This window comes from Mesocricetus auratus, unplaced genomic scaffold, assembly GCF_017639785.1.
Source record: "Mesocricetus auratus isolate SY011 unplaced genomic scaffold, BCM_Maur_2.0 Super-Scaffold_100015, whole genome shotgun sequence".
NCBI lineage: Eukaryota > Metazoa > Chordata > Mammalia > Rodentia > Cricetidae > Mesocricetus > Mesocricetus auratus.
In genome coordinates this window covers 50,549,788-50,576,316 of record NW_024429198.1, presented here as the reverse complement: position 1 = coordinate 50,576,316, position 26,529 = coordinate 50,549,788, and the positions used below count along the sequence as shown (strand labels likewise).

Sequence of the window (26,529 nt, the reverse complement as noted above, 5' to 3'; positions counted from 1 at the left end):
GTGACTGTCGTGCATGCGTGATTGTGTGTGGCTGGGGGGTAACCTCAGTTAAGGATCCTCAAGTGTTATCTGCTTTCTGTTTGTTTTGTACGGGGGCCCTTAGTGGGCTGAGACTCCTGGAGAAAAGACTAGGCTGACTGGCTAGCAAAAGACACAGCCCCAGGGTCGACTCCCCATTGCCAGTGAGATTACAAGTGTCCAAAGATATGTCCCTTTAGTGGGGGTTTTGGGGACTCTCAGCAATCCATCTCCTTAGTCCTTCTACTCAAGTTATATGGCAGTCAACGACTGTGTTATTATAACTAGCCTAATCATTATCACCAGCAATGCTGGATCGTTTAGAGTGTCGCTAGTTAGATATTACATCTCAGTTGAATAATGTAAAAACACAGACAGTTGTGAGCTGAAACCAGAAGCTAACCCAGAGCATCAGTATATAATGATAGCTTTGTAGATTCTTTCCTGATCAATTATCCTTAGGGATAAGGCTCATGTTGTTTATTTACTGATATGATATTATAGTCCATCTTACTTTGAACAGGATCTGAGGAACTGTTTTGTTTTGTTTTTACTTTAACTGCACACACTCCTTCATGCTTATGTACACATTTGATTAACATGGTTTCTGACAGGTACATAATTTTGTATCAATTGGACTATAGTTGCCTTCCTCAGTTGCCTGGGAATATATGGCTTTTAATAGTACTTGGGGAAGGCAGTGCTGTGCCAGCATTTCTGTTCAATCAGCTTTCTATCTTTAGCACTTTCCCAAAGACTGTTGGAGGCAGGATCACCAGATAGGAATAAGGGTAAAGCCTGGTTTGTGCTGTTGTGAAGCTGTGAGCCTTGCTTTCACTGACAGAGGCTGGCACTTAGTTATTAAAGACTTGCTGCATACTTTCTGAATAAAAGAAATAAAATCTCTGGAGATGGGCAACGGGCATAGTTCTAAGTCTGCTTATCTAATTTTAAAGGCTATCCCCATGTATTCAATGATGTTCATGATATTGTTACATGTTTTGCTATTTATACTTGTCAGAATATATTGTTACTGACCCATTTTTCAGAAAACTGGGGTGTAGATGGGTGAGATGACTTCTATAAGATCAACAGTCAGTCAGTGATGGGACATGACAGCCACTCAGTCTCACCACAGCCTTCAAGGTCTTAGCCTCATGTTATTGAAGGTTTGAGCATACAGTGCTCGATGTTAACAACTTTTATTGGAAAGGGGATTTCTTTACAATAGGATAGTCATGTTTAAATTACCTGAGGATATTTATGCTCAGTTTTCTCTAGAAGAAAGTTAAATTGATTTCTTACCATCTATTGACAGTATTGTTCCTTCATATCTCTTATTAAGCGTTTCGTATTGTTCCATCGTAACTCTGTTTCTTAAAGTTATTATGCCTGTTCTTGAGTCAACAGCCAGCAGGTCAGCCGGGTTATTTCCCATTACATATCTGTATTGAGAAGAATACAATAGAAATTAAAGCAATTTGTTTTTAAGAAGAGACTTAGTAAAATGACTTCTTTCAGGTCAGCATACAAAATCATGGATTTATTGTGTCTTTTCGCACGCATGTACCACGTACTTTGCTCTCATTCATCTTTCTTCCCCCCTACCTTCTGTCCTCCTCTGGCTGGTTCCCTCCCTTCCCCTTCCCCTTCATGTCACACTCACTCCCTTCCCCTCACCGCTCCCCTGAGATTGCCATCTTCCCTTCTCACGATCCCCTAAAATTATAACTTCCGTTGGAAAATGCCATTCTTACCTAACATTTGTTGAAACTAGGCCAGTGTCCAGGTCGGTAGCTGTAAAGTCTCCCACTTTGTAATTTGCTCCCATTTGACTATTCACTACAAAGGTCTTTGAACCTGGCCGGAACACTGAGCCCTCAATTACATTCAACACAGTCACAGTGATCATAGTTGCTGTGATTCTATACTGAGAAATAATGGACTGGTGGAATTCAGCTACATTTCTCACACCAATGCTAAGTTGCATATTCTTCATGGCTTCGTAGTCTAAGGGCTAGAAAACACAGAAAGGATTGGTTTTACTGTAAGAAAACATTTCAGAGGACAGAGAAATCCTTTGAGACTAGTCGAAGTAATTTACTGTGTTCTTGTTTCAGTTATATAATTGAACATAAATCCATATGATGTAGTCTAATCTTACTTGTTAGGTATTTAGTTAAAGGTAGACACGTGTAAATACAGCAAATAAAAAACATCTAGTTGTTCTGGGTCTTTTGTTAAAATGATTGAAAGCATAGAACATGAATCCTAATTGCTCGCCAAAGCAGTTAAATACTTAAATTCAACATATGATCCAATTCATGTATTTGCAGTGCAATAATTTGTTAGCTGACAGCATTGTATACTTCTGAGAAAGTTGCCCTTTTTATAATAAGATATGAGTCAAATATATCAGAGATCTGATCATTTTACTAGTTTTATCCCTGAAGAATTTTTGAAAATTCACCTTAGTGTGACTTTTTGAATGTCAATGCACATATACATACTTATATGTATGTGTGTATATAATACATGAAGAAATCCTTATTTTCTTTAATATATTCCAAAAATTATTTCATTATATAAAATAATCAAGTAGTAAGTTTCATTATGGACATTATACCCAAATCTATAATTCATAAAAATTGCCAAATAGCTGATATGTTCCCTGTGTACCAAATATATTTTTCTGAATATTTATGATTATTGTAAGTAAAATACCCTTACACTGAGCTCTGCTGTTCATCTAAAATTTTGTCTGAAATAGTTTTATTTACAACTTAAAATACCAATTATATCATATATGTGTATAGCATACATATAAATGCACATCATAATTGTATTACTTCTATGTAATTATAATAAAGGGTTTACTATATGCTATCATAGTTGGGAGAACTATCCTAGTTTTCAGTAGAGGTATTAAGAAGAAATAATGTGAATACTTTTTAGAGTAATATAAAATTGAAGGGAAAAAAAGAAATCGATTTCCCCAGCATCCAGTGCTAGATAATATCACAGAAAAATGAATTTAATAGATAAGGAAGCCAGATTTAAGTGTCTGTGCCAAAAATTAGAACAAGGTACAAGCTGTCTGAATCTCCATCTTTTTTTTTTTTTTTTGCAATGTGAATTTAATGTAACCTAATTTGCAAGGTGTGCTGAGAGAGACAACCAGAACTGGAAATAGTTTCAGTAAATGAAATTCTGGAGACATGGGAGGCATAAGCCCACACTTTCAGACGGAAGGGACTGAGTTCATTGGAAATCAGCTTTGTAGGGTTATTCTGAACTACAGACTGCACCAGCGCTAAGAATAAGTGTAGAGAGATCAGAGTGACAGAGCTGGGGGAACTGTGGGTCTACCCTAAAAGGCAGAATTCCCCGGGAATGGAGGGGCTTTTGCAGGCAGGATGGAAGAATAAGTAGATGAAGAGGAACTGATTGTATCATGAATGATTCATATTATGTGCATCACATACAGTCATGAGCAATTATTGAAGACTTAAAACTTTTGTCCTTGAGTCTTGTGTCACAGGGTGAAAACTTTACTATCGGCTTCTCAGGAATCAGGTTTTTACCCTTCCATCTCAGAGGACAGTCCACTGCATGTGATGTGTTAGACAGTTGACACAGAGGAGAAATAAAATAAGCCTTGGCCCATAGCCACAGTGAGATGGGTGTATGAAGGTTCTATAATTCTACAATTGTCACAGTTCAATTCCATAAAGAACACACTAGAAAATGACAATGATTTAATTTTAGCATTCTGGAAGAATAATAACTTTTAGCTTATATGGTGGATATTTTTAAGGCATAATATCAAAACCTCTATGTGTGCATGGGCAGATTTTTTTAAGACCACGATAAATCTGCCTTTGAAAATACTGTTTATCTATTGACTTTGGAGCTGGAGAGGCGGCTGAATGATTAAGGGCATACACTTGCATCTTGCTTCTGGGGGCCCTACAGTCATGTGCCCACACTCCACACAGGTTCAGGCACACATGCATGTAATAAAAATTATCAAAATAACTCTTTGAATAAATACTTAGCAAGACCTTAAATTTAAAGGTTAATTATATTTTGCTGTCTGAGACCCTCTTATGTAGAAATAAGGACTGTATTGATAACGAGAGTTTCAAATTTTTAATGCTTTTTTTCCTGAAACAATATAATCATATATATTCATGTTAAAGATAGTTATAGTTTATATAATTTTAAAGCATTTTAACTTTGATGCGTTGTAAAAGAAAAGGTCAGAGAGACACATTATTTAGGATAATTATGCCATACCTTGACAACCTTTAGAATTCCCACATTTGTTCTTTCATTCATTTCTATTTCAAACCAATTTCCCTCATTTCCAGAGATAAAAAAAAGGAGTGCCTTCCAGTTGTCTGAGAACTCCTCATCCAAATCAATGACTCTGATCTGTGCTAGCTGCGAGTGCATTGCGTTTTCTTCGATGCTGACGGCGTACTGAAACAAGAGGCAGGATATCAGAGCAGAGCAGGGCAGAGAACCTGTGCCCGGCTGTCCGTGGTCACAGTTACCTACTCAGAAACAACATCCTTGCTTATAATTGCAAACTTCATGGTTCAAATTCACTCTTCCCACTGGAGAAATGATTCAAGAGGAAGTGTGTGCCTACACTGGTATTGTAGACAGCGAATGAAGCAAGTCTGCCTGAAAACTGACTGGGTTCCTATGTGAATTAGAATGTAAGGAATGTAAAATCATTAAGTCGAGTTCTCAAGAACAAATGCTTACAGATGACTGCTCCAAGTATGGGATGTTGTCATTGACGTCCAGGATTCTGATGTTGCACTCGCATTCTGCAGACATGCCATCTGCCCCACCATCACGGTCTGAGCCTCTCACCACAAGGGAATACTGGCTATATTGCTGAAAACATACACACACATTCATTACTAGCTGTGACACATCAGGCATAGATAGTCTGTCTTATGTAGAGCTCTTTTAAAATACTGGCTCAACATTTACATAAATCCACAATAGAAAATAAGGTAACAGAGGTGAAAACCCATAGATTTGTCACTTCCATTTCTAGTGATGCTTACCCAGCATAATTTCAAAGAAGCAACAGTTTTCTTAAAGACTTCATTTCTTACTCAGTGTCCAGAGGGAGGAGAAGGCTCTAAAGGGCCAGAATGTTCAAGAGGAGAAAGATATGGTTCATCAAGGATACGTGAGATGAAAATTCCATGTTATGAGCAAGGCACCATTGAGTACTCAGGGCAAATAAGGAGATGTCTAGTGGCAGGTGGAAAGGTGGGAAAATGAGTCACTGATGATGTTTCTCTTTTTTATTCTGTTCAGTGTTGCCTCCAATTTTAGAAGTTGCTGAAAGTTATGGAACCTTCCTTAGACTTGTGCATAAACACAATATTTCCCATTTATGGATGTAACTTCAGCACATCTCTTCATGGTTCCAGAATTCCCTGTGATTATGGGTATTCTGGACTCTCCAAGGTCCCAGTACTGAGAAGTGGATATAAAGTCTCACCCCTAACCTAGAAGCAATTTGAAACTGATACCTGCTGGGAAAGAGAAAACAGTTTTCTGCAATGGAATGCCGCTAGATTTATCAATGATACTCTAGGGCAGGGGCCCGTGTCAACACAAAACAAAATAGATTTCTATTTGTGTGTGAATTTTTTATTTTAATATTTTTATCTTTTTTGTTAGTTTGTTTCTATCTTTGTTTTCTTGAGAAAAAGAGAGAAAGAGAGAGACAGAGACAGAGAGAGGAGATTGTGTGGATAGGGAGGTGAGGAATCTAGGAGGATTTTGAGGAGGGAAAATAATATAATCAAAATATATTGTGAATAAAAATATTTAAATTAAAATTTTTATATAAAATAGGGCTAGTGGGATGGCTCAGCAGGTGAATGTAGTTACCACAAAGCCTGACAGCTTGAAAGATATCCCACATGATGGAAGGAGAGAGCCAGCTCTTTGAAGTTGTCTTCTGACTTTAATAAGCATACCACAGCAGGCACATGACCATACCCCCCAAATAAATAAGTATAATAAACAATATGCAAACTTTGAACACATTCTTTTAGTGTTCCTCTCTCTTAAGTAACTTTACTTTTAGAATCATCTCCTTTTGAACATAAAATCTTTTAAGATTAAGAATAATTACCTCTCTGTCTAGAAAATTATTCATTGTTCGGATTTCTCCAGTGCCTCTGTTGATGATAAACATTGGTGATTCTGAAGGTTCTTGTCTTATGATCTTGAAAGCTATCTTCGAGTTCAAGTTATTTGGCTCATCTGCATCGGTGGCATCAAGTTTCATGACCAGTGTGTCTAGAAAGCAAGGGCAGTTGCCACAATTGGACAATGAACATTATTACAGTTCAGTATGTTATCTCTGTTCATGCAGGGTGCACTCAACTTTCTTCTCTTTGCACAGTGTCAACATACCAATATAGTAACTCCTTTCTTTACTTTTGTCCTGATAAAAAAGACATATTTGAATAGGAGCCTAGACACTACTGATGGGGAAAAGAAGTCTTTCATTTTGACTCTATTTCTTATTCTAATATAATTTCTTATGAATAAGACGGTGAAAGAAAATAGCATTAAAACTAAGTTAATGTTTTCCCAACTGTGCTATCTAACCTTATTTATACTGTATGATCTTGTCCTTACTTCCCACAATTATAAATGGGAATTGTAATAACACCACACTCATGTAAGAATTCAACAGCAAGTGAGAATATTGACTGATATGTCTACTGAATAATGCTTTTTATGAATATTATTGTCCATTTTGGGCATTTAAGAAGTGGCATTGTGGTTTAGATTGAAATTGGCTCTTGTGTAGGTGCAGTGTAACTAGGAGCTTACAGGAAATGTCTGTTTAATCACATGTACTTCCTGTCCTTATCTTCCTTCTTAATCTAGTAAGTAGTTTGATGAATGACACTAATGGGCATGAAAAACTATCAAGATTTATTCATCAACTGGAATTCTGTTCTACTCTCTAAATTGTTTCCAAAATGATTTGCCAGTATACCAGGGCATCCTATCCCTTCTCTTCTCTCTTCTTTCCCTTGTGCTGAATTCTCTCTCTCTTTCCCCCTCTCACCTCTTCTTTCTAGTCTCCTGTCCCACTTAGATGACTGAGTGCTTGGTAATTAAATTTGTAGGTACAGGCCGGGCGGTGGTGGCGCACGCCTTTAATCACAGCACTCGGGAGGCAGAGGTAAGCAGATCTCTGTGAGTTCGAGGCTGGGCTGGACCGATAGCCTCCAAAACAATACAGAGAAAGCTTGTCTCGTAAAACAAAAAAAAATGTGTAGGTACAGGAAGACATAGAGTAGCTACTCTACTTCAATGATGTCAGAGCCCTCACAGAGAAATGCCACAGTAGAATAGATTCTTTAGTGCTACCTAGTTTGCACCAGCTCACCATTTGAGAGATATGTTTCAAATATTCACAGTGAGCCACTTGTAATTGCATTTATAATATATTTCCAGTATAAAAAACCCAGGAGTGTGAGCAGAATGATTACAAAACAGAACTAGTGCAGTCGGCCCTCTGCAGCTGTGGGTTCCATGCCCACGATTCAACCCATAATGAGTGGGAAAAATTCAAAGAACTTGACTGAGTATATAAAAGCCTTTTCATGTCATTAGTAATTGTTATCTAAGAAACACTGGATGATAAACATTTATATGACATTTACATTGTATTGGGCATTGTAGCCATCTGGAAATAATTATAAACCTATGGAGGGATGTATGCGAGTTATATGCAAACAAGGCAACATTTGTAAAAGGATGCAAGTTCCATACATCTCTTTATGTTTAGTGTTCCTGGAGCCAAATCCAAAAGATAGGAAGGGAAGACTGCACTCATTATAGCTTGAGTGGAAAGGGGCAGCAATGATTTCTTGGCATTTATTGTTGTTAAGAAAGCTCTTAGCATTAAAGAGGATTAGTTGGAACAGATACCTTTGGGTGACTTTAAAATAATAAACTTCCTCGTGTTTCCATTATTTACTGCTCTCCAGTTTCTAGCGACCACTGTTCCCTCTATCCTTCTGCAAGAGTGCTTTGGAAATGAGTGAGAATGCATGACATTTGTCTTCCTGTGCCTGGCTTGGTTTGTGTAAAAACAATGACCTTTAAAAAGTTCAGTAGGGGTGATCACATTTACCATGCATGAGTTCTTTGGGGTTCTTCAGCAGAATAGGGTAACAATCTATGATACATGTCAGAATGATTGCAAAGCATGAGTATGGACTTCTTCAGTGCTTGCTGACTAAAGACATGGAGATGCTCCTGAACCTTATTTATGCACTCCTATAAAGAGGTGCATTTCTTACATCTGGATACACAATAAAGTGGAAGTAAGGATGATGATCACACGTGAGTGGGATTGCTTTTCAACACACTAGGGCAGAGAGAAAATTCTCATCCCTCTGTGCCTGCCCCTACTGTGCAGATCTTGTTGGGATTTATTGCAAGACTCTCCTAGGAGCTCGGCCTTGAGGCATGAGTTTGAATTCCACTTGTTGTTTTGGAGGTGCTCCTGGGCTGACTCTGCAGCCATTTTCTGAGTTGTTGGTTCTGGATGCTTTCTGCCTCCCACCTGATGTTTACCTTGATGATGCTCAGCCCAGTTGCCTAGAAACAGTAACTTAGTCATCAACACATCGTTTCTTTAGTAGTCCCCCCAGTGACTCACTTGCATTAGAATTTTCTTCTATTTGTCCTGTAAATGTAGTCATGGAAAACACAGGAGGGTTGTCATTTATATCCATAACCCTGACTCTAAGCTCCAGTGGGCTCTCCAAATCCTGGCCTTGTGCATTCAATGCTCGGCAGTAGATCTAGATATGAAAGAAAAGGATCCCTGGTGAGTTATGCATTTGTAAGTTCTTACAGAATGGAGGTATTGTCTTGGTGCCACGTAGGATTAAGGGATACCACATTACTATTTCCCATTAAAATATAGACATGATCAACACATATAATCAATAAGAAAAGGCAAACAAGAGCATAGCATGCCAGTTTAAAAAGGTAAGCTGATACATTAGATAGAGGGAATGTTGCAGCTTCTATATTTAAAATCAAGAGAAAGAGTACCAGGGGAAGGGCACAGATAACATGGCCAGGGAGAGTCAGAAGAGCACTTTGAAAACAATATGGCATTCTTAAGTGCTGGTGTGGCTTTGTGGCTGTTTATTTGATTATTACTGCTTCCTTTAAGAAGACCTATAATATGTACTATTTCACAGAGGTCATCTCTGTGCAACAGTGCATTGTGGACTGCTTTGCTGATGTGCTGAATTTGTAGGGAGACACTGTGGAGGGAGAAAGTCTAGAACACAGATTTGGACTTGGAGACTCAGGAATTAAAGTAGTTCTAGGAAAGCAGATGTGCAGTGTGAATGAACACAGCAAGGACTAATGGATATTTGGAGGTAGTTTAGAATATTATCCCTTTTTAGGGCTGGAGATTGAATCCAGGCTTTTACATACAATAAACAAATGCTTGGTCACTGAATTAAATTCTCAAATCTTCTATGGGATTTTAATAGAAGAGATTACAAGTTAATTGGAAAGATTGTTTTTATATTATTATTATTATTGTTGTTGTTGTCATTATTATTGGTTTTTTGGAGACAGAATTTCTCTGTATAGTTCTGGTTGTGTGGGAACTCCCTTTGTAGCCCAGGCTGGTCTCTAACTCACAGATATCTGCCTGCCTCCACATCCCAAGTGCTGTGATTAAAGACATACATCACTACCACCCAGCTTATTTTATTTTATTTTTTTTTGATTAAGAAGTGTTAGCCATGACCATCGATGGGAATGCAGGTAATGAATGACTAAGGAGAATAGAAGGGGGAAAGTAGGTGATAGGATAATTCTCTTCAAGAGACAAGTAACAGCAGGATGACAGGCATGTCATGGGAAAGCTCCAGGAAAGCAGAAAGCTGATCATGTTTTAGAAGTGGCAAGGAATGTATCCGAGTGAAAAGCGAATGTGCTGTGTGTATGTATGGGAGGCATCAGGATAGGGGACAGTGGCTTGGTTTGGGGCTGAGCTGCTTAGGGAGAAGGAGGTGGAGCACTGCAAGACAGGCTGCTTAAGTTGTGTGACAGCTTCTACAAGGAAAGGAGACAGGGAGGGGGGAGAGGGGGAGAGGAGAGAGACTATGGACGAGTGAGTTTTTTAATTTCCTTTAGAGCCTAGATGATCTTAAGCAGTATAAAGTCATGATGAAATATGTTCAAACGGAATGAACAGCCTCGAGGAGCCCCAGGATCATCACTTGGCACTGGAGTTAAAAGGAACCATCAATTTCCATCGATTTTCTTTTTAAAGATAGAACAAAAACAAAGATTTGCCCTTTCAAGCAAATACTCTAATTTGTCATGGAACTGATGTTAACTAGCATTTTTGCTAATATGTAAGGGAAACGTGTATGTATTATTTTATCTCATCTATTGGGGTTCCAGTGAATTAAGAAAGATCTCAGGAAGCCAGATTTGGAGAGTCTTGAAATTAAATCTAGTATGGTCTAAGATTTTTCCAAGAATAATTTACATCTGCATACAGATGTTGACACAAAGCCCACTTACAATGAAAAAGGGGGTGACTTCCCGGTCAACGATGGATGTTATATTGATTTCACCGGTTTTTTGATTAATAACGAAGATTCCATAAGGTGGCTGGTCAATTCCTACTCCAGAGATGCGGTATGTCACTTGCTGGTTTGCGGCACAATCAGAATGAATCTGTACAAAGACACAGAAGAACATGTTACGGGGGCACGTGGACTTCTACATGTGACATATGACAACTGTTCTCCTTGAGAATTGTTGAATGTGCTGTTTGTGAAGTGTTGAAAACTGGAAAATGGTCTTTAGTAGTAGGTACATGGTCAGTGTATATTCTTAATGGTAAACAGCAATGTAATAAGATAATTACATTTCTAAGTCTTTTTTGTTTTGTTTGTTCATTTTTGTTTTTGTTTTTTCAAGACAGGGTATCTCTGTTTAAGAGCCCTGGCTGTTCTGGAGCTTGCTTTGTAGTCCAGGCTAGCCTTGAATACACAGAGATCTGTCTGCCTCTGCCTCCCTAGTGCCGGCATTAATGGAGTGTACCACCATGCCCAGCCCTATTTCTATGTCTACCAAATAATAAAGAAACAAATGTTATTCTAAGAAGTCTGTATAGATGTTGTGCATAGATTTCATAATCATTAAACATTTATAGTTTTAGATTCTATTCTAGCTTTATCTAGAGTAGTAGTTTATTCCTTGCTTTCTTAGAGAGTTTTATATCACATGCACATTATCTCATAACATTGATCTTTAAATCAAAAAACAACTTTTTTTTTGGTTTTTACGAGGGAGGGTTTCTCTGTATTGTTTTGGAGGCTATCAGTCCAGCCCAGCCTCGAACTCACAGAGATCCGCCTGCCTCTGCCTCCCGAGTGCTGGGATTAAAGGCACACGCCACCACCACCCGGCGAAAAACAACTTTAAAAAATGCTAAGATTCAGGAAAATGTTTAAATCAATTTTGGTAGTAACAAATTATTTGAAACTTTTAATTCTGAAAGTGGTAAAGAAAAGGAATCTAACAAAAGATTAAAGTCTGGCTGTTTGTCTACTAAATATTGTATGAATCTACGTAAATCTTACAAGGCAGTAGTTATATCTATCTGTATGAATGGTTGTTTGTATCTGTGTATATCTCTATATGCCGACAGGGGTGAAACTGTGTGAGTAATTTCCTGAATTTGTGCTTTTGTGTCTGAAGAAAGGAAGAAAGGGAAAATGAGGAATTTGAGGTTATGAATGAGGCATGCTTTGAATGCTTATACATACAGACAAATAGAAGTTAAGTTCTAATAGGTCAAAGCAGAGAGAGCACATACTCTCAGCATGCTGAACTCCAAGTCCATCTGTAAACCATGGTCGTTTTGAAGTCTAGCATAGCAAATATTCATGTGGACTACTTCTGTCAATGAACTGAAACAATGTTTAGTTGTTAATTCAAGTACACAACTTCATTGGTTTATCCCCGTAGGAATTTTGGTTTTCATAATTTGAATGGGGAGGTGCTTTTAGGTCCTAACTTTCTGGGTGCACGTGAGCACAAAGCACTTAAAATCTGGGTCCTTCCAGAACTGTGACCCTATCCACGGTGCTGTTCGGATCCATGCTTTGGGGCTGACACTTACTTTGGCGATAGGGTTTCTCTTTGAGTTGTCTTCACCTTCCCGACAAGCTGCTGCGAACTTGATCCACTCACGTTTCTGCCTTCTGATGGTGTGCCAACTGATGGTACCATTTTTGGCGTTATGGTCTCTTACCTAAAATAGGTAAAATATAGCACCCATTAACTATTACTTATTACTACTGGTATTCCACTGGAGATTTGGAAGGAAGAATAATTATGCCAGGAAGAGAAGATGGTAAAGAATTCTGATAATATTAACATTTGCAACTGTAACATCACAGTAATCTTATATTTAGAAGAACGAGGGCTTTCTTGAATGTGTGTTGTCATTGCTAATCTATCTTTCCCTTTGCTCTCTCTCCTTCTCCCTCTCCCCTTCTCTTTTTTCTTAATTTTGTATTGTTTGTTTATTGTGTGATTTTGAAACAGAGTTTCTTTATGTAGTTCAGATTCACTTCTAATCCACAATCTCCATGGCTCAGATTGAGGAATGCTGGAATTATAGGCATGCACTACTATGCCTGGCCCTTTTGTTTTTCAGTTTGGAAAAGAAAAAAACAGGGTTGCTTTTTCTTACCTGGATATGAAATTCACTGTTAACTTCAAGCACCACCTGTAAAAAGCAGTAACAATAGTTAATTTTTACTGAGTGTTTTCAATTCTATGTGAGCCCATAACTAAAAACACATAAAATAAAATCAAACAATGCAGGTGTGGGCTAAATTAATGGCAGTAGATGTTCCTTAGCTGTAGTTTTCCTGACTAGGGAACTTCTCCCTGAATTAAAGCACGTGCTTCTGAGTAGAGCTCCGTTTAAGTGAAGTGCCAGATTTGATATCAGGATATATTAAATTATTTTTAATCTTAAAATTGCAGTCATTTCTTAAAACACCAATATTCACATATCAAAGTAACGTGTCTGTGTTTTTGTTTTAGATGTGGCAAGTGTATATTTAAAAGTTAACTCTTTTTGCATTCGTTGCTTTAAAGTGCATCTAGGAGCAGCTAACACCAGCGTAGACACTTAAGTTTTGTAAATGTCTTTTCAAATAAGAGGTATGGAACTTCTAATTGAGTTTTTCACCATAGCAGCACAGCCTGAAACCCATGCTCATAGTCAGATGCTAGCACTGATATTAAAAGCTATAGTGTTTGGCATGTACTCTCTCATATATGGATTTTAGACATAGATCTGGGGAGTGCCAGTCTACAATCCTATGGCCAGAGAGTCTGGGAAACAGAAACTTCATTTAGTGGCTGATCGAAGAAGAGGCAGACTCCCTTGGTTAAGTACTGAGCTGAACTCAAGAAAGCCAGTAACAGAGAGGGAGGACTACTGACCACAGGGATTAAGGCTGGGCTGGTTTAACCCCCAGAAACAGCTGACCAGACAAAGGTTAACTCTTGAATCCCAGGCATCAGCCTGGGAATCCAGCATGGGACTCATCAAGACCCCCTGAATCTGGGTGTCAGTGAGGAGGCCTAGGGAATCTATTGAGCCTTGGGCAGCAGATCAGTACCCATCCCAAGTATACACACGGACTTTAGACTCCCATAGAACAATGTGAGGTGCACTCTCACCCTGAACTCTTGGGGAAGGGTCTAGGCCCTGCCCTATATGAAATGACAGACTATGGACACCCCCATGGAGGGCCTCACCCTCCCTGGGGGAATGAGGGGATAACGGGGGGGGGGATTGGGGGGAGGGCAGGGGAGGAGGGGAGGGAATGGGAGAGGGACCTGGAACTGACTTGTGAAGCAACCTCGTTTCTTATCTAAATTTAAACTGGAAAATAAAATATAAAAAAAAGCTATAGTGTTTACTTAAAAAATTGATATGAATAATATTAAACATAGTCATTAGTTTTTCACACCTGGCTTCAGTTTCATCCGTAAGGAAAATATAAAATTTCAGTTTCTAAGAAGATGTTTTGAAAAAGAAGTCAAACAAACAAACACACAAGCAAACAAACAAACAAACAAAAATGTATTTATGATCAACATGAGTAGCAAGAAGAGAATTATTACTCATGACATTATGTCATTCACTGTAATTATTGACATTAATTGGATGATAGCTAAGTACAAGATAATGTGGCCAGAGAAATCTGTCCATTTATCTTCCTTACAAGCCCAGTAATCACCATTAATATTATTATCTCCTTTATACAGGAGAGGAAACTGAGGCCTGACTACTAATTTATGGCAAAATGCAATCCCATGCAGTTCATCCTCAATATGTGTTTATTTTGCAATCAAGTATAAGATAGCCTGTTTTCTTGAATAAATTTATTAAGTAAAGCATTATCAAGAGTTGATATAACCTCATGTTATCCGTGTGTGTATGTGTGTGTGTGTGTGTTTGATGTATGAGTACATATGTGTTCACTTGAATGCCTGTGCACATGTGCAGAGAAGAGAGAATGACACTGAGTGTTCTGAGCCTTGCTCCCTCGACACAGGGTCTCTCAATGAACCTGGAGAAGATTAGGGTGGTGGCCATCCTCCTGTCCCATCCCCACAGCAGTGGGGTCACAGGCATTTGTGGCCATGCCCAGGTTTTAGATGCTGCTGATTCACTCCCAGACCCTCAGGGATAGCAGCACTACTCTCACCCACTGGGTCATCTCCCTGGCCCACTGGTACTGCTTATATAGAAATGGCGGCAGCAGCAACAGAGATACAAGGCAACATAGGAATCCGCACAGCTTAATGGTTAGGGTGTACAACTGCAATGCTGTCTACAGAGCTGAGCTTGACTACGAACTCACTTGTTCAAGTGAGTTCTTGCTGCTGTGGGCACTCTTTCTTGCTCTTGCTTGTGAGTGGGACAGGTCTGCCGGGCTACCTTCTCTGTCTGGAAGTCATTTCTTCATAGCTACGGTTCTTGTTTAGTCATCTGCTATCTGTTACTGCATTTCCCTTCCTGGTGTGAAACGCCAGTGCCTACTGCTTTGGGTAACTGGCCAGATGACTAAGAACTCTTCCCTACTTTATGAAGCCAGGTCATTCTCTTTCCCATGAGAAGCAACTTAGGCAAAAGTCCAGGTAGGTTTCACCACAGTGTCAGACTCACAATTGAATGGGTAATTACAAAACCGCCTAGTCTGCTTTTTAAAACATGGTGGGTTAACGTGAGCTGTTTTATTCTTTTCTTTTCTAATCTGTAGAATGAATTCAGTTACAAATGTTGGGCTTTTACAGACAATGATGTGGAAAGATCATTGGGTCGTCAGAAAATGACATATATAGTAATTCTCTGAGCTTTTGTTCATTTGAGATGTGAGTAGACAGACTACAGACAAATACCTTTCCAGTCCTGACATCAAATCCTTGTGTGCCATAGAAGGATACTGAAGTAATTTGGTCATGAGAAAAGCATGCTGAAATTATAGGTTTGAAAGACAACTTGGACAATAGCCGGTAGGAGCAATGGGAAGACTTAGAAATTACAGGCTGAAGGCTGCTGGGTCTTCTGCACCAATCAAAGTCGAGGTAAGGAAGAGAGAGCTAAGTAGATGCAGATGCAGAGGAGCCACAGGGTGAGATCAAGGGGGGAGAATCTGGACTGACAGGTTCCACAGGTTAGAGAACAGATGGGATGGCAGATAAAGCACAGGAGGGGTCCCTGGAGCTAGCAGTCCTAAAGAGTGGACTAGGGCCAGAGGTAGGACATGTTTGAGATGCTGGAGGAATGCCACTGAGCAAAAACCTCCCATAGGTGTGTAATGTTGGGATGCATCCACTCAGGTAGAGTTGTTGAAGTCATGGGTGAATCAGATACTTGCAAAGTGGAGGATGCAGCAAAGAAACAACCTGTGGCTGAGGAGGGCACTGGGGACTCCTGCACTTGTTTAACTGGGAATAAGTGGAGAGTGGGGGTGTGGGGAGGTGGGGGGTGGAGGGGTGGTGGTGGTGGTGGTTGTGAAGAGGTAGGAAGGAGGCAGAGAGGTACAGAAAGCAAGAGAGGAAGGAAGAGATGACAGAAAGAAGGGAGAGAGGAAGCTGTTAGCAAGAAAGTCAGGAAGAAATGTGCCACACGGATGGTAGGGAATGAAAAGATTCACAGGTATCAAAGAAGCGGCGTTGAAAGACTGATGGGACATGAACGTCAGATGATCTTAAAAAAGTGAACTGTGCTGGGAGGTAGAGGCAGGCGGACCTCTGTGAGTTTGAGACCAGCCTTGTCTACAGATTGAGTTCCAGGGCAGGCTCCAAAGCTACAGAGAAAAACCATGTCTGAAAAAAACAAACAAACAAACGAAACAAACAAAGAAACAAAATAGAACAACAACAAACTTGAACTGTGTGAAATGTGAGGAAATCCTAGAATTTCAGTGTCCTTTTAGAGAACATTTTTTGTTCAGGTAGACAGGGCAAAGATTGCCCTACCAAAAGAGAACAAGGGGTGAAGAGGAGAGGAAGACATAAAACTACTTTCTGAGGAATTGTGATGATAAAAGAGAATAGAAAGACTAAATGAGCTTCAGGTGTGGGAATCAGTAAAAATATTGTGGAGGAGGAAGATATTATATTTGAAAGTTGAGAAGGGACTTTGATTGGAAAACAAAGCTATTTAAGAGAGCTGGAGGGGATAGACTGGAAAGGAGCTAAGCAGAGAGGAAGGATGGGTTTGCAATACATTGACTGCTGCAGCAAAGCCAGAAAAAAGTTAATTCTCAAGACCAATCTTCTTCCCTGGCATCGGCATGGTGATTTTCTTATGATAATGGAGTAGCTTGGGCTCAGAAACAATTCTGGATTTTGTGCAATGTTGATAGCAATGGAGATTCCACCTAGAGACATGAATTGTCAAGGTGTTTAAAAAGACTCTGCCCCCTTACCCACTGCAAACTTTATCTGTCTTTGCCACCGTCTTGTCACTAACATTGGAAACTAAATTCTCATGGAGTCCAAAAGTTGTGTGACAACAGTAAATAACTCGTCTCAATAACCTCTTCCCTTCATACCTGCTTTTGTAGTCACGGGAAGCGAGTTCATGACACTTTTATTGATTATCTAGTTAAAGTGAATTTCAACAAGTCTTTTTAAAATTAAAATTTGTCCTTTGCATTTGCTAAAATTTGACTTGAAGGGTAATTTCTTAAGAAGCAAATCCCTTGTGTCTAATAATAGTGAGGTAGTAGCAATTTGTTGAATCGAATGTCTTTGTTCATCACAAGGTTAAGCTAGAAGGAATCGGTAAAATACAATTTGTTTCTTTACAAAAACAAACAAAAAACAATAACACAAACCTCTTTTGTCTTTCTTTTGTCTTACTCTGACAAAGGATGTGATATTTGGATTGACCATAGCTCAGTGGGTTAATTTCTTATATTTATTCACGATTTGTTCATTTCTTTGTCAAATGTATACTACAAAGTTCTAAGACACCGTGATGGCATTAAAACAGTGGTTCTCAACCTGGGGGTCATGACCTCTTGGGGTTGAATAACCCTTGAAGGGTTTGTGAACAGAGGTCGCATATCGCATACCAGATATCCTACATATAAAATACTTCCATTATGATTCATCACAGTAGCAAAATTACACTTAGGAGGTAGCAATGAAATAATTTTATGCCTGGGAGGTCACCACAGCATGAGAAACTGTATTAAAAGGTCATAACATTAGGAAGGCTGAGAGCCTGAAAGTTCTGGTAAGCTTAGAATGAATTGTCAAGTGGGTGCAACACCATACCACAAAACATTAAGAAAAGGCCACATGATTACTTCCATACCGACTACCTTGAGAGGATAGTTTTTGGAGTGTGTGTGGGAAAAGAAAATTTGAGCTATTCCAAATTTCCTTTTTGGTGCTTCTGTTCTGTGTTGTGAGACACTGTGGGTCAGTTTTGCATTGAGTCTTTCAGGTGAGAGAGCTGTGAGTGACACAAAGGTTAATCAGACATGGCGTTTGCCTTCAGATGGCTTAGAGTCAAAGACCTTCATAAGCAACTACCGACTGTTAATTTGTAGGGATATGATTCTAATTAGACAAGTATAAAAGACTGTACTCCGTGCTCATAGAGCAATTAAGAGCATGGATCACCAGCCATTGACATGACAAAGGTTGGACTTGTCTAGGTCCATTATAAGAGTTTGCACGCCAAGCGTAACTCGTATGGGCGGCATGACCCAGCACCCTGGAGGGTGTTAACTCAGCTGAAGGAGCAGAAGAAATCTAAGCACAATGCCCAGCAGATTAAGCTTCTTGCTTGTACATTAGGCAATGACTCTTATAACACCAGGATATTTGGCAACAGAGTCCTTGTTGAATGCACAGTAGAGAGGTATCAGAAAGTGAGTGAAGTGAACAGAGTCCCAAGTGTTCTTTGTCTTCATTTATCAGCTTCTTCCAATAGGTGCATCTTCATTGCACCCATGAAGGCTACTGCATTCATGCTTCAGCTTGTCTTGTCACCGAAATGCCTTCTTTTACACTGTGACACCCTTAATTGAATGGTGATGGAATTGACTCCCCATTTGTGTAAAGTGGAAGGATGACTTTACTTCTAACTTTTCAGTGAATAAAGAAAGCTTATGCAAATACCACAACCGTGGAGATGATCCTGTTTAACTATCATTTGTTTCAATAGCCAGAGGAATAGAAACACTGATTTTATTACTTATAAAATATTCGGCTCAATCTCGGGGAAGGGCATTTAAGGTATCCTCTCCACTATTGCTTAGATTCTTAGTTGAACTCCTGGAGTTCAGTTGTAGAGAAGGAGGAGTGATGAGCAAAGAATTCAAGACCATGTTGGGCAAACCCACAGAAACAGCTGACCAAATGGGAGCTCACTGACTCCAGACTGACAGCAGGGGAACCTGCATAAGACTGAACTAGGCCCCCTGAACTTGAGTATCATGTGAGGAGCCTGGGCAGTCTATGGAGCTGCTGGCAGTAGAACCAGCATTTATTCCTAGTGCATGACCTGGCTTTTTGGAGCCCATTCCCTATGGAGGGGTACCTTGCTCAGCCTAGATACAGAGGGGAGGGCCTCGGTTCTGCCCCAAGTGATGTGGCAGACTTTGATGATTCCTGGTGGGAGGCCTCACCCTCTCTGAGGAGTGGATAGGAGATGGGGTGGAGAGTGGGAGGACAGAAAGGAGAAAGAACTGGGATTGGTATGCGAAATAAGATTGTTTTTAAAATGAAAAATGAGGAAAAATATTGGGTTCAAATGCTATCCTCTGCATTGCATATATACATACACACATACATATCTATCTGTCTGTCTGTCTGTCTGTCTGTCAGTCTGTCAGTCTGTGTGTGTGTGTGTGAGTGTGTACATGCATGTATGTATGCATGTATGTATATATCCATCAGTGTCCCTCCTTCTGTTTGGCCTATTTTCGATGTCAGTGAACTTTAACACTTTCTTTGTCAGTGTCAGGGAACATAGATAAAAGAACTTACAATATCAGGTTCAAATAAGTTAATCAACTCTGTCATAAATGAGTACCATTTTAACCCCTGCTTGTATTCTTAAAAAGTTTAACAAAGATCAAATTGTAGGGTTGGTTTATTGAGTGTTAGTTAATTAAATGAAATCGTAATCCCATAAAATTCTCATAAAAAGAGCAGACAAGAGCCTGGTCTAGTGGTGCCTGCATAAAGAACCCAAGTATTTAGGAGGTTGAGACAGGGGGAGATGGCGCTTAAGACCAGCCTGGGCTACATAGTGAATGCAGGCTAGCCTGGGCTGCAGAGTAAGACCCTGAATCAACAATATAAATCAAGCAAAATCCAAAACCATGATTAACATTGTTTTGTTAACAGATAAAAGAAGTTTTATCTCTACTGTTTGAGCTTAATCTGTAGAAATTGCTTCTAAAAAGGGATGTCTTCAGATTTGTGCTCATGGTTAGCACAATAATCAGACGTGGCAACTTTGCAGGTGATTTTTCCAGCATTACTAGAATTCCCAGATCTTACTGATCTTCTCAGATAGGCCGGGGATTTCCTTTCATAACTTTCATAAACGTCTACATAGATACTTTTTCTGTTTGATGCACAGGTATAACACTGTTCTCTGGCAGGAAAAATTGTAACTATTCCCTCCATACAGATAGATAGATAAATAAATTCAGAGATAAATTGATAGACAGTAAGTAGATACATACATAGAAAGATAGATAGATGAATAGATACAGAGATAGATACATAGACAGTAGATAGATGATAGATAGATAGATAGATAGATAGATAGATAGATAGATAGATAGATGAAGGAAGAGGAGAAGGAAGGGGAGGAGAAAGAAGAGGGAGGGAATCCACCCATGACTTCAGCTTGTAGTGCTGTAACAGATATGAGCTACCATCTATCCAAGAGACGTCTGAACTGGTAGAAAGCTCACGTAGCAGCTTTGGTCCCTTTAGGAATGGCTTCTCTTCTTTAGTCTCTCTGGTCTAACTTACTAATTTGGGAAAAGCTTAGAGCAGGCCATGCAATATGCCACCAACACATAGCTTTATATTAAAATATAGTATAATAAATATAAATAAAATGGATTTATATGAAAATATTATCAATTAAACATCTTAGATATATTTACATTTTTTTCTAAATATATTCTTAACATGGGTTTTCATTTATTGACTTTGAACAGTGAAGAATATATAAAGACTTTATTTTTTTCAACTTTTCCTTTGGTAAAGACAAACACACTCAGTGAGACTAGGAACAGAAAACTGGAATTGAAAAATCATCCGCTAAAATTAGCAGTGAAAATAGGACCTTCAAATCCTTCAAAAATGAAACATTTTGCCAAAAGCTCCGTATTAACCTGAAAATAAAGCATTTTATTTCAGTATAACAACAGTTTCTAAAGATGGGCTGGCGAGACGGCTCAGTGGTATAGCGTACGCACTGCTCTTCTAGAGGACCTGAGTTCAGTTCCTAGCACCCACATTTATTGACTCACCATCCTGTAATTCCAACTCTAGGCAACTGACACACTTGTCACATAACATTTACACAGATTCACATATACAAACATATAAATGATAATAAAGATACATATTGTAAGGCATTTGAGAAGTTTGTGATAGATTCTGCAATAACTATGGTCACAGACTCCCTCTCTTCCCCCAAACCAATTCATAGGCACAACACACACACACACACACACACACACACCCTGTCCATGCTTAGAGAATAAAGTACTAATCCCCAGAAATTTCTTTTTCTTCAGGCAGACAATTCCATGAGAATGTTGATAAAATGATATATTTTATTGATGAATGACTAACCGGGAAATAGCTGTTTGGAAGAATTTCATAAGATGCAATTAATTAGAAATAATCACATAAATCAAGAAATGAAGAATTACTTAAAAGTTCAATGAAAGTTAGCACATAGGTGTTAGTGAATGGAAACGCTACAAAAAGGCTTAATGAGTCAAATTTATATGAAATTAAAAAATAGAGTATTTCATTATTTAGCAATAGACAGATATTCCTGTGGTCAAATGACATGCTATATAATACTCATTGACCTTTGCTATAGTCCAGATTGTGACATCAGCTGAACCTAAAAATCCATTTAAAAGTCTATGGAATAAGAGTCACATTTGACTGACAGCTTAGAAGTAAAGCTATTGAGGGCCATTTATAACTAAATAATACTGCTCACGACTCCCCGGCCGGCCTTTTATCATTCACTTCTGGGAACTGAACCCAGGACCTCACGCATGCTAGGCAAGTGCCCCACCATTGTGCAAAATCCTCAGCCCCATGACAACTCTTGATAAACAAACTAAATTCAAAGCAGCTAGCATATAGTAAACCCAAACTCTAACTTGTTGCAATACGAATCCAACATTCCAGCTCAAAAATTAAGCAAGTAAAAACGAATAAGAGCTACGGCCTGCCAAGGCTGGAGGGGGATTTACCTGGCACTAGCCTTTCACGATTACGTTTATCCTATTTGAACACTGAGAGAGGCTATGGCTTTAAAACATATTGCTGAACATGAAGTTGATATATTGGTGTGACACATTTATCAACTCTACGAGAGAATGAATGACCCGTAGAGGGGCAACAATGAATCATTGCACTGTGTGGTCTGACCACCAGATGTACGGCTGGTGTGCCACATCCTTATTGAAGGACAAGGACAGCGATAACTACACTTACCCCTTCATTATGCTCACTCCCTCACCTGCTATATTAGCTATAAATCTCCTGTGCTTGCAGTTTTTGAAATTTGCAATGGCATTTTAATTCAAGTTGCAAACAACATTAGGATTTTGGTGTTAGTTGGATAGAGTCTGACAACATCTGGAAGGGAAGAGTGTCCTAGGACAGCCAGGCTCGCCACAAACATCTGCAATCCTAAAGTATACAAATACTTCCGTGGCTTTAACACATGCTATCAGTCTGTCAATCAAAATACCCAAAGAAGGGGAAAGCGTTCAGACTGAAAATCCAGACACATCTGGAATATTTAGTCCAAAGCTCCATCCCACCAAAGAGAATTTGAACAAATGAAAACAGCAGCTATAGGACTTTCTTAAGTTCAGTATTTTTTTCAGAGTGACCAACCATTGTCTGGGTATCAGGGATTTGATATGAGTGGACACTGGGGCATTAATATGATCGGGAGTCTTCAATTAAGGAGAGAAACACCACTTAAAATCCCAGTTCATAAAAACCACCTTGTCATTAACACAAACTTTTAATGGTTTAGCATAGAAGTGCCTGCAAATAGCATTCTCTGAAAAGTCCTTTCGTGGTTATGCTGAGGCTACAAGGTGAAGGATGGCTTTTAGCAGAACCCACTTACCAGGAAAATGAGTAGCACCGCAGCAGTTCTGAAGGAGTGCCAGTCCATCGCTGCGGCTGGCTTCTGTTACATCCACGGCCGAGGGAGTTTTGCTTGTTCTTCTCTGCTCTTTTTCTTTCTCCCACTCAGCTGGTGTCTGATTAAAATAATTTCCCAGTAGATGTTCTTACATGCAGGCTTTGAGGTGTTTCTGCCTTCTACTGGGAGAAGGAGGGAAGGTACGTATAACCAGTCTGGATCCCCACCCTAAAAACTTGGGCTGGTCTCCGTGAAATGCTTGACAAGATCATCATTGCTCCCAGGTAAAAACTCAGGGACACACCCTTCTGCCAGCTGGAAAGCTGCTCTCTGTGAGGGTAGGATGTGCCTCCCCTCTACTGAAGGCTTTTGGTGGCAGATTGTCAAAATGGCCAAAGCATGGGGGTTCCCGTTCATGGAGAGGGCTTCTCAGCTCTTTACAAGTTAGTTCCTCATCAGATTAATAATGCAAGTATATTCGGAGTATCCGTGCCATTCATAGGCTTGTACAGCTGATATTCAGAGCCAAACCCTCAGGTCACAGAAGAAAATTATAAGCTTTTCATTTTAGTAGATGTTAGGAAAGATGCAGCTATTTCTTAAGTTGTTAAGAGAAAAAATTGCTAATGATCAGTGAGGAATTTTTTTAAAGAACAGGCAAGGCATAACCCTTACAATCATTGTGTTCTTTGCATAATTCCTTTCCATGACCTGGCTAAGTCCAGGGTGATCTCCATTTTCACTCCATGGATATTTTTTTCTCCCTCTTTAAGAGTCTGTACTGTTAAAACACAATAATAAAACAATCTGGAAAATTTAGCTAAGGTAGTTTTAAAGGAAACAACCACAGCCCCCCAGTTAAAATCCTGTTGAAGTCCAGTGTTGAAAGACAAACGAGAATATGGAAGATGCGCTTCAGGTGACGTGGGTTAAAAGTTGGGGACGATTCCCAAGCGCAGGGCCAAGACTCTGCACAGCAAGCCAATTAGAACACAGGGGAATGCTGCCCACACACGCAGCAAGAGCAATGTTACAAGAGCCTGAGGTTAGCAAGAATGTTGACCCAAACAAGGCAACATTCAAAACTCTCTTGGGATATCTTCCCCTGAATACTGTCTCAGGAGCCTACTGGAGCTGGATGTCTTCAGGGTTTGCTGCGGCACCCTGAAGCAAGGCCTGTGTGATAATGTGTAGATTATTGTCGGAGAGTGCTAAACATGTCCCAGAAAAGAGAGCTCTCTGGGGGCAAGTCTACAGAATGTTGTCATTTTGCTCTTGGTATGTGGCAACAATACTTGACAGTGGTTTGAGAAGTCACATGACTCATTGTAATACTCAGAGGGGTGGCAAAAAGGATCCTGTGTTTGCAGTGAGTAAAAATGCTTGTGGTAGGGATTGGTTGAGGTGAATAAACAAAATAAGAAATGAGCAGACCAAATTCCTCATTAATAAACGAGAATATGAGTGTCTGTCTATGACACTCCAAAGTATGACTTAGTTTCAGCAATGCATTAGTAGGTAGATCATGTGGCCAGGAATGACAACACTCACTGGGCACCAAACACAGGAGGTCTGACTCTTGTAGGCTGTCAGTGACAAAGGAAGGTTCTATCCATCTGGAATTCTGGGCTTGATGCCAGGGAGTGCATGGACCTTCTTCATCCATTGAATTATCTTTCCCTGAGCCCATCCCTGGATCCACCCTAACTCAAGGCTCTGTTTCAACAATCCCAACCAACCAGATGGTTTGGGGGACAGCAACTTATCTAGCAGCTTTCTGGGGAGGAGATAGGGCGGGGCCCCAATATTAGGGAGTAGTGACAGACTCAACAGGAGAGCTGGCTACAAAGTGGGGAGGGTGCTTATGAGCCATGTTTCTCTTCCTCTGCCTCTTTTCCAGCTTTTCATCTTTCAGGGCTGTCTAAGTTTCTACAATGCAGAACTTTTCTCTGCTCTGTCCAATATGGAGGCTGCTGACTGCTAACAGAGCATTTGGAAGGGGACCATTGCAAGAGGGGAAGCGCACTGATTTACTTAGTATGTGGTGTATATATGCATTCATATGTCTGCGCTCCTTTTGTTCCCGTTTCCAACTAGCAGAGTTTCTTTACATAGCCCAAGCTGGCCTTGAACTTAGTGCCTCCTCACCACAGCCTCCCTAGACTGGGCTTGCTGTTGTGTGACACCATATCTCCTTATCCTTTAATTCCCTTTCCTTTCAGGAGTTCCATGTGTCGTGGGCCTAGACGCTTTCCCTGACTCTGTACTCCTCCCCTGTCCTGAGGCTGAGGAGAGAGCACACCTTCAAGCAGACTGTGTGGCTTTTCTTCCTCTTCATGCATTTCCAATTCTTTCAGGTGGTCTCTGTAGCCCCTTCCTCATCGTGTGTGACTGCTACTCAGTCTATCCATCTCCACACAATCCAAATCTCCCCTCAATGTTGGTGATTATGTAGATGAATTTTATTTCATAGAAACTTTATGAAATTTGGCAGGGGGAGAGGAAATTTTTGAGTTGGAGTTTCTTGAGTAAGCTGACCAAGTTTTGCAATGGGATCAGAATTCTGGAGAAGAGATTTCCCTTTTCCTTGATAATACACTGTGAACCCCAGAATGTCACCTGAAAAGGACGATGTTTCTACATTTGCTCAGCACTTGGGATAGTATAACCTTTTCTTGGAACACACATACATGGACACACACACTCTCTCTCTCACACACACATATGCTCTTTCTCTCTCCCTCTTTCTCTCTCTCTCTCTCTCTCTCTCTCTCTCTCTCTCTCTCTCACTCACTCACACACACCCTTAAGGATAATAGATTTTACTGATCTTGAATTCTGTTGGCATAGTTAATGGAACCCTTTATTTATCTAACCTTGTTTGCAGAGTGCCCACAGCAGGTATCACATTTTAGAGAAACCTTTGAGGCTATGCTATTTTGACCTATGTGAGCCTCAAGCTTCAATATGCGTCAAAATTATCCTACCCAGCTCCACACATTATCTTATATAGAACAGATGAGGGGGTTTCAACCCCAGGGCTGCATCACCCCAGCCAGTGGTGTGGGCCTGTAATTGTGAACTCAAGAGAAGAAGCCGAAGGACTGATGCTCTGTGGTCCTCAGCTACATAGTGGATTTGAAACCAGTTGGAAACATTTGTTTTACATCTGTACTGACTTTCCAGTGATACATTGTTTCACATTGCTCAAAATGGGATAGAGCTTTAAGGGTAGTATCATGCACAAAGATGCCCATGAAATAAGTAGGTGTGTGTGTGTGTGTGTGTGTGTGTGTGTGTGTTCAAAAAAGCAGCTTTGGTTGTAGTTATGAGGCTGTTTGGGAAGTTTAACAGGATTATTAGTGATTTAGTATTAGGTTTTCCAGGATAGGTCACATTACATATTTATATATGCACACATGTATATGTCATATATGCTTAGTTATAAAAGGAACTCT

General features: G+C 39.8%; 1 protein-coding gene across 1 annotated transcript in view; it reads right to left on the bottom strand.

Annotated features, from left to right (window-relative positions):
• Dsg1 (desmoglein 1) overlaps positions 1 to 23,290 on the bottom strand; it is a 33,709-nt gene extending 10,419 nt beyond the window's left edge. Inside the window, exons 1-10 of the mRNA XM_021234932.2 lie at positions 23,054 to 23,290; positions 12,839 to 12,874; positions 12,263 to 12,394; positions 10,654 to 10,809; positions 8,750 to 8,894; positions 6,194 to 6,360; positions 4,795 to 4,929; positions 4,318 to 4,503; positions 1,776 to 2,035; positions 1,324 to 1,463 (exon numbers count right to left, since the gene is read on the bottom strand). Of these exons, the coding sequence (XP_021090591.1) occupies positions 1,324 to 1,463; positions 1,776 to 2,035; positions 4,318 to 4,503; positions 4,795 to 4,929; positions 6,194 to 6,360; positions 8,750 to 8,894; positions 10,654 to 10,809; positions 12,263 to 12,394; positions 12,839 to 12,874; positions 23,054 to 23,101 (1,405 nt within the window). The 5' untranslated portion in view covers positions 23,102 to 23,290. The remainder of the gene's footprint in view (positions 1 to 1,323; positions 1,464 to 1,775; positions 2,036 to 4,317; positions 4,504 to 4,794; positions 4,930 to 6,193; positions 6,361 to 8,749; positions 8,895 to 10,653; positions 10,810 to 12,262; positions 12,395 to 12,838; positions 12,875 to 23,053) is intronic.
• Between the last annotated feature and the right edge of the window lie 3,239 nt (positions 23,291 to 26,529).